The sequence below is a fragment of the Hoplias malabaricus genome, chromosome 8 (genome assembly GCF_029633855.1).
Source record: "Hoplias malabaricus isolate fHopMal1 chromosome 8, fHopMal1.hap1, whole genome shotgun sequence".
Lineage (NCBI taxonomy): Eukaryota > Metazoa > Chordata > Actinopteri > Characiformes > Erythrinidae > Hoplias > Hoplias malabaricus.
Genome location: NC_089807.1, coordinates 33,225,798 through 33,238,048, shown reverse-complemented (window position 1 = coordinate 33,238,048; position 12,251 = coordinate 33,225,798). Strand labels below are relative to the sequence as shown.

The 12,251-nt window shown below is 38.9% G+C and overlaps 1 protein-coding gene across 5 annotated transcripts in view; it reads left to right on the top strand.

The window, feature by feature from the left end:
• The window catches only part of LOC136705644 (cilia- and flagella-associated protein 46), a 79,070-nt gene that overhangs the window by 42,360 nt on the left and 24,459 nt on the right, over positions 1–12,251 (top strand). For all 5 annotated transcript variants that reach the window (XM_066679318.1, XM_066679320.1, XM_066679319.1 and 2 more), the window contains exons 37-43: positions 991–1,097; positions 1,229–1,402; positions 1,520–1,655; positions 5,371–5,568; positions 5,823–6,011; positions 8,156–8,278; positions 8,636–8,815. In XM_066679318.1, the coding sequence (XP_066535415.1) occupies positions 991–1,097; positions 1,229–1,402; positions 1,520–1,655; positions 5,371–5,568; positions 5,823–6,011; positions 8,156–8,278; positions 8,636–8,815 (1,107 nt within the window). The remainder of the gene's footprint in view (positions 1–990; positions 1,098–1,228; positions 1,403–1,519; positions 1,656–5,370; positions 5,569–5,822; positions 6,012–8,155; positions 8,279–8,635; positions 8,816–12,251) is intronic.

The window sequence follows — 12,251 nt, the reverse complement described above, 5'->3', positions numbered from 1 at the left end:
TTCAGTTTGTTTGACAGGATAAGCAGACGTGGAGTTATCTGTGCCAAAGATGAAAGAGACCATGCAGAATATATTTTTATATTATATATGGCGCCAAGGTCAAGGTCTACTTTTGCAAATGCTACAACAATATTGTAGATGCAGAGTGTCATCAAGAGAAGACTCGGGCAAGGTTGACCACTGAATGTTTATCAGCTGAAGTATACTCATAGTATACTAATATACTCGGTTCCAAAACTGTTATAGAGTGAAAAAGTGAAAGTGATGTAACAGTGTATAATGTACCTCTGTTCCAATGTTTCTGAGTGCCGCAGGCATCAAATTCATATTTTTTATTTGCAAAAAAAAAAATTAAGTCTTTAATTTGTAATTTTTGTAAGTTTCAAGATCCTAATCAATCAATATATCAATCACTGTCATGTTCTTATTGCATTTTACAAAATGTCCCAGCTTTGGCAGAAATGGGATTGGTATATTTATAAAATTAGTGCTATAGTGCCATCTATTGGACAAAAAGTCCGTTGCACTACTTTAAAATATAACATACTACTGTTGATACTGACTATAGATGTTGCACAAAAAAGGTCCAAAATTCTAATTCTGATTATATGCAAAATACTAATAATTGTTTATTTTTAATAAAATTAATTAAGGTAACATTTATGTGGCACTAACAATAAAGGCTGTCTTCTTAAAATCGATTTAATGGGAAAAGCTAAAAGTATATAAGTTGATCAATATGTCTAAAACCTGAATCTTTAGAGTAAAACTGTTACAGTTTATTTTATCTTTGGAGGTCAGGATGACATTAATGGCTTGGGTTCACTTCTGAAAGCAGAAATATTTAATTTTATTTAAAATCTTTTTATGCCGAAATTCCTTTATTTGTGTGTTTAAAAATACACGTTTGAATTCTCTCAAATGTTCCAAGACTGAATGTTCTGAGAGTGTAGAAGATAAAATAACGTAGTAACAGTTATTTTTCTTTAGGTATGCCAGATAGTAAACCAAGTCATTGGACTCCTTAGGTCAGCTCTGGACCAGAGACCAAATAGGGCTCCTCTCCTCCATTTCTACATTGCATCACTGCAGACCAAGTAAGGAGAATGTGCGGTTTTCTATTTGTTTGTTGTGTCTTAGTTGCATGTATACCATGTGCAGTTTCAGAAGTGAAAAATTGCAGTATACTGAGTGAAGTCTTTTTTTTCCCTCCTCTTCTCTTCTCCAGAAAGGCAGTTTTGTCTCGCTCTGCACTGAGACCTGCTTGTCCTGACAAGGCCAAAATGGTAGAGACACTAAAATCAGTGTGTGACACTCTGAAGCACAGTACTGACGTTCTGCTCCATCATGGCTACAGAAGTCCTGCAGCTGAGACAACTCTGGAGCAAGCCAACACTCTAAGGTACAACACATTATTTTTAAGAGCCTTTTAGGCTGGATTGACCTTATCCTTGTGATAATTTGAAGAACTATATTTTGTTAGCTTATCTTGACTGTTTTTTTTTCTTTTCCCACAAAGAATGTCGGCTGTGCTTACTTCCGTCAAAGAAGAGAAGCAAAGGCATCTACTTGATGCTTTCTCGCTTATGCAGCAGGCTGTGGCCCTGCAGGAGGAAGAGCTTGCCTGTTGCTGCAGGCTTCTACAAACTCCTGAGGTACTCGATAGTATTATAACAAATTATTGTTGTCCAGAACAAAACAAAACAATACTCGTACATATCTTAAAATTTGTTTCTTTAAAAAAAAAATTATAAAAAACATTCTCATTCTAATCTAATGGAGGTTAATATACATTTATCCCATGCAGTCCATTTGTCATGAAAATGTATCACTATGTAAATGGTGACACAAAGTTTAAGCAAGTAAAAAAAAAAGAAAAAAAATGAAATGGGGATTTTTTTAAAAATATATATATATTACAGAATTATGACATTTTTTAAATGTTAAAATAGTTCTAAATTATGAGGTTAAAAGCTTGATGTTGCACTCTAGTCATGTTAATAATGTGCATTTGGAATGTTTTGATGTTTTGGGAACCCCTGGTTAAGGTCAATTGACCTGATTGACCACCTTCCCTTTATATTAAGGTTAAGTCAGTTTACATTTTTTTAGATTTATAATCATGAATTAAAGCTTGCTGGTATTACATAGCAGACCTGAATATAGACTCGACATGACCCAGTAAAACCAGCAGGCTCTGATAGACTCAGCATGTCATTGAAGATTCTGTAATAGAACTTCCCAGCTTTAACTTCTGGCTGTTGCTAGTTTAACAGCTATCCTGTTTGCTGGCCAGATAAATATGAAGGCTTCCATTTTGCAGGGAACATACTTATTTTCATCATGTTCTTACAGTGTCTGGGACAAGCTGGTGTAAGATTGGTGAAATGTGATTTGGCTCCTCACCAAATTTGTTCATTTGGCCCAGCATAAGCTGAACCCTACCACGCCTAAATTGTCATCTTTTAGGCAAGCTCACAGCAGCATTGAACCAAATGCAGTAAACAGCCCTACTAATTCATTTTGCCTCATGTTGCACTGGAGAGTTTTATTTTCCCAAGCATATTATTTCATTATAGAGGACACAGAGTGTTCATGTTTATAAAATTGCGAAATAAACACTCAAGCTCTTTGGGAATTCTTAACTGCAAAAGCAATTATACAGTTGCTCTGTTCACGTATTTGAAATATTTTTTTTTTCTCTCTGTGTTTGCGTGTGTGTGAGTGTGTTGTTTCTCTTGAAAAAGAGTTTTTGCAAAATCCACTGCATTAATTCTGCTTTACCTCAAACCACACAGTAGCACACGAAGCACACTGTATAGGGCATAGAAATACTGGATAATTGTCAGAAGGACAATCTTTAGTCCAGAAGGAAAAGTGCAGGTGGGTGTGTTTTGAAACATGTTTGGCCTTTTAAGGTTAAAACAAAACAACTTGATTCTGGACAAAAGCATGAAAAAATATCTTGTCTGATTTCTTTGAATTTCTGAAAGCCAAGGCTCAAAAGGAAAGGAATCTTAAAAAAAGGCACATACAAAAAAAAAATATGGCCTGTCTTTATAGTTTTTGATTTTTTCCTAGATGCTAGAAAATGAATGACTTGTTTCTAAATGCTGACTTGACTAGAAATTAAACACACCAAGAGTGGTTTCTGACTTATTCTAAGTAAAAGTGCAGAATCAAGTTACAAATATTGAAGAAAATACCAAAATCTAAGTTATGTATCAGTGCTACTTTTTACAACTGTGTCTTGGATAAGTTATATATCTCTACGTACAGCAGATGGTGCTGGTCTCCAAGCAAAATCAATAAAGGTGGTCCACCATACAGATTCCAGGCTTTTTCATTGATTCTCTATCTATAACCGCTTATCCAGTTCAGGGTCGCGGTGGGTCCAGAGCCTACCTGGAATCATTGGGCGCAAGGTAGGAATACACCCTGGAGGGGGCACCTGTCCTTCACAGGGCAACACACACTCACATATGACATATGACACAACTATGGACACTTTTGAGTCGCCAATCCACCTACCAACATGTGTTTTTGTGAGGAAACCGGCGCACCCGGAGGAAACCCACGCGGACATGGGGAGAACACACCAACTCCTCACAGACAGTCACCCGGAGCGGGAATCGAACCCACAACCTCCAGGCCCCTGGAGCTGTGTGACTGCGACACTACCTGCTGCACCACCATGCCGCCTCCGGGCTTTTTAAAGAGTGTAATATCTGTAAGGATGTGTACAAAGGTCAGAAAACTACAAATAAAATCTTCACTGTACCACAGAGTGAAGTCTGTCTTTGATCACTGTGTATACCTGCCATTCAACCAGCTCCTGAGAATTGTAAAACATAAATTGGGAAAAAGTGTTAAAAGATTAAAACTGGAAAAATGCTTTTCAGTGGACCACAGGGGTGCTGTTCACATTTTTTTTTAATTTAATTTTTTTTGCTCATGGCCCAGATGTGAGTTGCCCAAAAGATTTATTTTATTTGGTCTTTGGCTCTCTTTCTTTCGTCTTCTATCTGACTTGCTCTGTTGAATAATTCATAACTTGCAGGTATTGTTGTAACCCACTTTTCCAGGAGGGATTTCTTAGTTTTTCCCTCTCTCTCACCCAGTATGTATCCACACTAACATCTAAGTCACATGGTTATTGTTCCACACAAATATATACTCCCACTTGGTATTGCTCTTTGTTAAATGTGCAATATCATACATTTTACACATTAATATAGCAGCAAACAAATAATTTCAATGTAAATATATACTGGAATAAAGGCATCCTGAACAGAGAATGAACACATTCTTTGTGTTGTGTTTTTCTCAGTCTCTTGTTTTCATAGTTGGGAAGGTCATGTGTGCACGTAAGTCCTAAAAATCACCTAAAATCAGGACCAGATGTTGAACCACAATATTTGTTTTATAAATCATTATTATTATAAAACATTGTATACATTTGATCTGTTAATGCTGTATTTTAGTGAGGGCACTACAAATGTTTTTTTTGTGAAATATTTCTTTATTTACCACCTTCACATTTGCATTTTTTATTAAACTATAAAGTGTTGAACTCCTTATCTGATTCCACCTTAAAAGGCCAAATATGTTTCAAAACACACTTGCACTTTTCGTGTTCCCTTCTGATTCTTATGTGGTACTAATTAATGTGGTGTGCATTGTGTGTTGTTGAATTTTGGGATGAAGCAGAAGTAATGTCGCGGAAATCACATTTGTTTAATAATAATATAATATTAATATAATATATAATAATATGACATAAAAAGCAAGATAAGACTGGAGAGAGGTGTTATATGTTATTTCCCTCACATTTACAATCCTGAAGATTAATACACTGAAAAAGGTTTCATGAGAAATAGTGTTTACTGTCCAATGTTGATGCAGATTTCTGTTAAGGGACAATGGTATGGTATGGTAATGGTAATGAATTTACAGTAACATTAAAGGCTTTAACATGTTTTCTACTCTTTTTAGTGAGAAGGCAGTAAGTAAATCTGGTCACATCCATCTCTGTCTTTTATGTTGCCTCAACTTCCTGTAATTGGTCCGAAAGCCTTAATCAAACAAATGGGAGTTTTCACAATGCACATGAATCAAACCTTGGTTCAGTTTGATTCGGACAAAGACTACCTCTTTAGGTTATGAATATGAAGTGTTTGTTTGGTCTGAGATTGTGATTCACCTTTAAATGACATGTGGTGTAAGGTCTGACCCCACATACTGACCTCAGCTATCCCCTGTTCTGTTGCTTTTATCTAAAATTAACTATTTCAGTATTTAGCATTCTGAGCACTCTCTGTGTTTTTCCAATAATATTACATATTTCTACATGTTTGTCTCTCTATTCAGTGTGGGTGGTCTAGGCTACCTGCAATGCGTATGTGTGTCGACATTAGGTTGACTTTGGTTGACTTGGCTCTGCTGATGTTGGAGATGCAGTGTGAGGAAGAGAAGTTTCAAGTGAGAGTCCATAGCAAGAAGAGCTATATTGAGAGAGCTGTGGAGGACTACATCCAGAGCAATAAAGACTTGAGTGATCTAGAGCAGGTCAGAGCACATCCTTACCTCAGGCTCTAAGCAATGGTGTATTTATTTATATATTTTTTCTATTTATTTATTTACTCCCATTCTTTTAGTAGGTATTATAAGACTAAGAACACTTTAACAAAGCTTGTTGGCTTTAATGACACCAGAGCTTTATCCAGCACAAGATACTATAGTGAATATGTAAACAAATGTACTTTCAGTATGCAGCATGATATATTTCTGATTTTACCCATTCTTCTCTATTAATCCTTTAGGAGTGGTTGACCGTTGTTCAGTCTCTGGGTCAAACGGCTTTGACCCAGTTGTCTGTGATCAATTCTCTCTCGCTGGACTGCATAGAGACAAAAGCACGTTCCCTTGGTATGCTGGGAAAGTGTCTGAGGCTGATAGTGTTGCAGAGAGACCCACTGTACCCCATTCCCTTGTGGGACAGACCCATAACGGTACATACAGTGTCCACAGTAGCAGCAGCATTATTGACAAATACAAATCCACTTCCAGGATAAGGGAATTGTGTAAAGAGTGCAAGAATGTGAATTTAAAAATAAGAATTAAATGTATATAAACAAAACAAAAACAAGAAGAAATTTAACTGACATTTTTAATTTGACTTTTATTTAACTTACAAAAATACAAAGAAGGTATCCGATCAGCTTGTGTTTTTTAAATATAAAAAAATATTTAGTTTGATGCCTGCAACATAAAGTTGGGATAAGGTCCAATTTAGAGTGAAATTTTTAAGGGTATTCAGGTTTTTCCACAATAAACAGGACAAAACAAATTTATAAAGTAGAATACATTAAAGGCTCAGCCTTTTCAACCAAAGATGGCTCATGTCTAACCACATTTTTGCCAGCTTCATGAGAGAATTGTTAAAAAGTTAAAATAGGACATATTTCAATGGAAGATTACAAAGACTTTAGATATTTCACCATCATATGCTGTGGTTAGACAACTCCATGTTTCAGCTTTCTCATTTGAGAAAAGCATATAGCAAGTTCTCTATGGAGCGGCATGGTAGCGCTAGAGGGTGTGGGTGTGAGCCCAGCTCCGTGTGACTGTCTGTGAAGGGTTTGTTGTGTTCTCCCCATGTCCATGTGGGTTTCCTCCAGATGCTCCAGTTTCCTCCCACGGTCCAAAAGCACATGTTGGTAGGTGGATTGGCGACCCAAAATTGTCCATTGGTGTGAGCAAATGTGTGAGTATGTGAGGGTGAGGTCCAGGGTGTGTTCCTGCCTTGCACCTAATGATTCTAGGTAGGCTCCAGATGCACCGCAACCCTGAAATGGATAAGCAGTTACAGGTCATAAATAAATGAAAGAATGAAGTTCTCTATGTCAAAGATGAAAGTGACACACCATTACCTCTTGTATAAAGCAGAATTTCCGTTTACACTGCAAAAATAAGTATCCACAGTTCCCAAATTACTTTTTTTTTGTATTTAAAAAGAGAATGTGATGTAAGCATATCTTTATCCCATCTTTTTGTTGTTTTTTTAAGTGTGTTGCAGGTATTGCACTCTAAATATATATATATATATATATATATATATATATATATATATATATATTTACTATGTATGTTTTCTAATTACAATCATACACAAGATTTATTCATTATCTGTAACTGCTTATCCAATTCAGGGTCGCGGTGGGTCCAGAGCCTACCTGGAATCATTGGGCCCAAGGCAGGGAACACACCCTGGAGGGTGCGCCAGTCCTTCACAGGGCAACATACACACATTCACTCACACACTCACACCTACGGACACTCTGGAGTCACCAATCCACCTACCAACGTGTGTTTTTGGACCATGGGAGGAATCCGGAGCACCCGGCGGAAACCCACGCGGACATGGGGTGAACACACCAACTCCTCACAGACAGTCACCCGGACCGGGAATCGAACCCATCATACACAAGATAAGATGTAAAATATCCTATGCCAATCCATTAGAGCTTCACATAGGGCAAAAACACTGGAAGGTGTTCATTGTACTTTTTTCAGTAAAATACAAGTTCAATAGAATGCATACATCATAGTCTTGAATTTCTTGGTAGCGATGTAATGATGCAGTGAGAATTGTCTGTTTTTTTTTTTTTTTTTTGTCTGACAGCTGGAAATGTAATGGGTAAATGATAAGGGCATGTAATTCCTTGAATAGTGGTTATTTTGATATAATTAAGTTATTTTTTATTTGTATTGGCTGTGTTAACTATTTAAGTGCCTTTAAATAAAAACATAAGTGCTCGCTGGTAATTACTATGGGATGGTTTTCCAGATAGGGATTAGACTAGTCCTGGACTACACAGCATTTTGAATTGTGATTTTTCCACTGAAAGGAGGATATTGTCCAGGACTAAGCTTAATCCCTGTCAAGACCAATGTGTGTCAGTGTGCAAGCAAGTTTAACACAGGGCACCCAGCTACTGGCTAATTCTAAAATTAATTTGAAAATCATGTTCATAAATAATCTTGAATAATTTTATGGCCACTAATAAATAATGTAAATCTGTAATTAAGTAAACACAAACCTAAGAGTGTGTAATTGGTTGGAGACACTTAATAAAGCCCTGTGCTTCATCAGGTGGAGAGCAGAAAAGAGGAAAATGCAACTGAGGATGAGAATGAAGAAGATTCAAGTCAGGGAGGAGTGGAGGGAAGCACAATGCAGAGTAGAGAGAAGACTACCAGAAGTGGTGCACCACAGGTAGTGTTTGATCCCCAACATACTTGTTCACACTAACACACACACACACACACTCAGACTGGTTAGGAAGGAATAATCCAAATGACTAGCAAATAGATCAGGGGTAACTTTTGTCTGCTGTTTGGCTACATAATTGTACTTACTACTGTATACTACTGTACTGTAGGTATATTTCATTCTGTGATACATCTCCACTGTTGGGTCACCAGCTTGTAATTCCAAAAGTGGAATCATTTTTAATGTACAGTGCTATTTTGGAAATTCTGTTTTGCCCTATTATCCAAAACAATAGTGGACAGCTACATGTACTCATCAGGTAATTCAACCTAATGGTTACTTGTGTTTGCTTATCTACAGACCAGTAGAAGGGCAGTGGAGCAAAAGTTGTCACATGCCACGGAGACTCTGATCCAGGCTCTGAGTTTGGCTCTACAGCACAATTTCCCCCAGGTGCTCTCTCAGGTCTGTGTGGACTTGGTAGAGTGCTACAGCCAGTATGACCCAGCTGCATCTGGCCAATACCTCGCTCTGCTACAGGTGATTGTGTGCTGCTGTTAAGGCATGAAAAGAGTCATATATGTCTCCTATATGTCTATATGTCATATATGTCTTCTTCTTCTTCTGGCTGTTCCCATCTGGGGTTGCCACAGCGGATCAACCACAATCTGGACCATATAGATATCTCCTAGTGTAATGTTAATTAATGGCAAAAAACTTCAAATTTTGCATCCTGTGGATGGCTTAAAATAATGCTTTAAATAACGCCACAGTTGGCTGGACATTTAATGTCCTTTTCTTACTGGCATTCCAGGTCTTTATAATATATATACACATACACATACACATACACACACACACACATACAGGTGCTGAGAAATTATGAAAAAGTTAATTTATTTCAGTAATTCCATTCAAAAAGTGAAACTTGTATATTATACTCATTCATTACACACAGACTGATATATTTCAAGTGTTTAGTATGAACATGAAAAGTATGAGCATGTACAGCGCTCAATACTTACTTGGGGCTCCTTTTGCCTGAATTTCTGCAGCAATGCGGCATGGCATGGAATTGATCAGTCTGTGGCACTGCCCAGGGTGCTCTGATAGTGGCCTTCAGCTCTTCTGCATTGTTGGGTCTAGCATATTGCATGTTCCTCTTCACAATAACCCATAGATTTTCTATGGGGTTAAGGTCAGTCGAGTTTGCTGGCCAATTAAGAACAGGGATACCATGGTCCTTAAACCAGGTATTGGTAGCTTTGGCACTGTGTGCAGGTGCCAATTCCTATTGGAAAATGAATTCTGCATCTCCATAAAGTTGGTCAGCAGCAGGATGTGTGAAGTGCTCTAAAACTTCTTGGTAGATGGCTGCGTTAACCTTGGACCTCAGAAAACACAGCGGACCAACACCAGCAGATGACATGGCACTCCAAACCATCACTGACTGTGCAAACTTTACACTGGATCTCAAGCAACGTGGATTATTTGCCTCTCCTCCTTTGCCTTTTCACAGGAAATGCAAAATTTACTCTCATCAGAGAACATAAATTTGGACCACTCAGCAATAGTCCTTTTTGTCTTTAACCCAGGCGAAGCGCTTCTGTCGCTGTCTCTTGTTCAAGAGTGGCTTGACATAAGGAATGCGACAGCTGAAATCATATCTTGCATATGTCTGTGCGTGGTGGTTCTTGAAGCTGCAGTCCAGTCTTTTTGAATCTCCCCCAAATTTTTGAATGGGTTTTGTTTCACAATCCTCTTCAGCGTGTGGTTATCCCTATTGCTTGTTCAATTTTTTCTACCACATCTTTTCTTTCCCTTCACCTCTCTATTAATGTGCTTGGACACAGAGCTCTGTGAACAGCCAGCCTCTTTAGCAATGACCTTTAGTGTCTTGCCCTGCTTGTGTAAGGTGTCAATGGTCGTCATTTGGACAACTGTCTGTAGTTTTGGACAACAAAGTCCGTAGTCTTCCTCATGATTGTGTAGCCTACAGAACTCGACTGAGATACCATTTAAAGGCATTTGCATTTGTTTTGAGTTAATTAGTTGATTAGAGTGTGGCACCAGGTGTCTTCAATACTGAACCTTTTCACAATATCCTAATTTTCTGAGATACTGCATTTGGAGTTTTCATTAGTTGTCAGGTATAATCATCAAAATAAAATAAATGAACACTTAAAATATATCAGGCTGTGTTTAATGAATCAGTATAATACACAAGTTTCACTTTTTGAATGGAATTACTGAAATAATTATATAATATATATAGATGTGTAAGTGGCTACATGAGTGTGTGTAATGGACTGGTGTCCTCTCCAGGTTGTGTGACTTTTGTAGTATTTTTTTGTGGGCTTTGGACCCAGTGCAACTCTGAACAGGATGAAGCAGTTACAGAAAAGGAATGAATGAATGAAAGAAGTTAATAAAGGCTGGTGACATGGAGTCCGAATGGGCCATGTTCCATGCCTCCATTGTTGAGGTGGCTAAATGGAGCTATGGCCGGAAAGAGTCCTATCAAGTCTGGCTGGCTTTTGGGACTCTGGAGGCAGCTGATGGGTACAAAAGGGCCAAGCGAATTGCATCTTCAGCTATTGCAGAGGCAAAAACTCGGGTGTAGGAGGAGTTCAGTGAGGACATAGAAAAAGACTTTTGGTTGGTCCTGAGAAGATTCTGGCAAACCGTCAGGCGGCTCAGGAGGGGAAAGCAGTTTTCCATAGTTTCCAGCAGTTATTCAACACTGTATATGTCGGGGGTAGTGAGTTGTTGACCTTGTCTGGGGACGTCATTAGGTGGTGGAAGGAATACTTTGTAGGATCTTATCAATTCTACCAGCACGTCTTCTACAGAGGACGAAGAGTTTGGGTACTCTTGGAAGGGCTTGTCTATTACCCAGGCTGAGGTAGCTGAGGTAGTCAAAAAACTCCTTGGTGGCAAGGGTCCGGGGGTGGATGACATTCACCCCGCATTCCGCGAGGTTCTGGATGTTGTGGGGCTGCCCTGTCTGACACGTTTCTGAAACATTGTGTGGACATCTGGGTGTTCTGTGGGGGTGCTCCAGGAGTATAAGGTTCTGGGCTCTTTGCTATGAGTTATAGAGTCCCAATAGTCCCTATGGACTTTTATGATTTTTATTCTTGCTTTTAATTTAACACTTATGAAAGGTGTTCTATAAATAAACTTGCCTTATCTTGCCTTGTTTGCATTGTCAGTAATAAGTCAGATTTGTTCCCAGTTGGGGTTGGACTCTGTTGTCACCAATTCTTTTCATAATTTTTATGGGCAGAATTTCTCGGCATAGCAAAGTGGTGGAAGGTGTCTGGTTTGGTGGTCTCAGGATTCCATGTCTGTATTTTGCAGATTATGTGGTCTTGTTGACTTCATCAGGCCAGGATCTCCAGTTTTTGCTGGACCATTTTGCAAGCGAGTGTGAAGCGGCAGGGATGAGAATTAGCGCCTCCAAATCTGAGACCATGGTACTCAGTCAGAAAAGGGTGGTGTGTTCTCTCCAATTTGGAAGTAAGCTCCTGCCTCAAGTGGAGGAGTTCAAGTATCTCTGGATCTTGTTCATGAGTGAGGGAAAGATGGAGCAGGAGGTTGATAGGCGGATCGGTGTGGCGTCTACACTAACGTGGTCTGTTGTGGTGAAGAGGGAGCTGAGCCGAAAAGCAAAGCTCTCGATTTACCATTCAATCGACATCCCAACCCTCACCTATGGCCATGAGCTTTGGGTAATGACCAAAAGAATAAGATTGCAGGTACAAGCGGCTGAGATGAGTTTTCTTCGCAGGATGTCTGGACTCTACCTTAGAGATAAGGTGAAGAGTTCAGACATCTGGGGAGAGATTCAGATTGGAGCCACTGCTCCTCCATGTCAAGATGAGCCAGTTACGGTGGTTTGGGCATCTGGTCTGAAAGCCTTCTGGATGCCTTCCTGGCAAGGTGTGTCAGGCATGTCCAACGGGGAGGACAC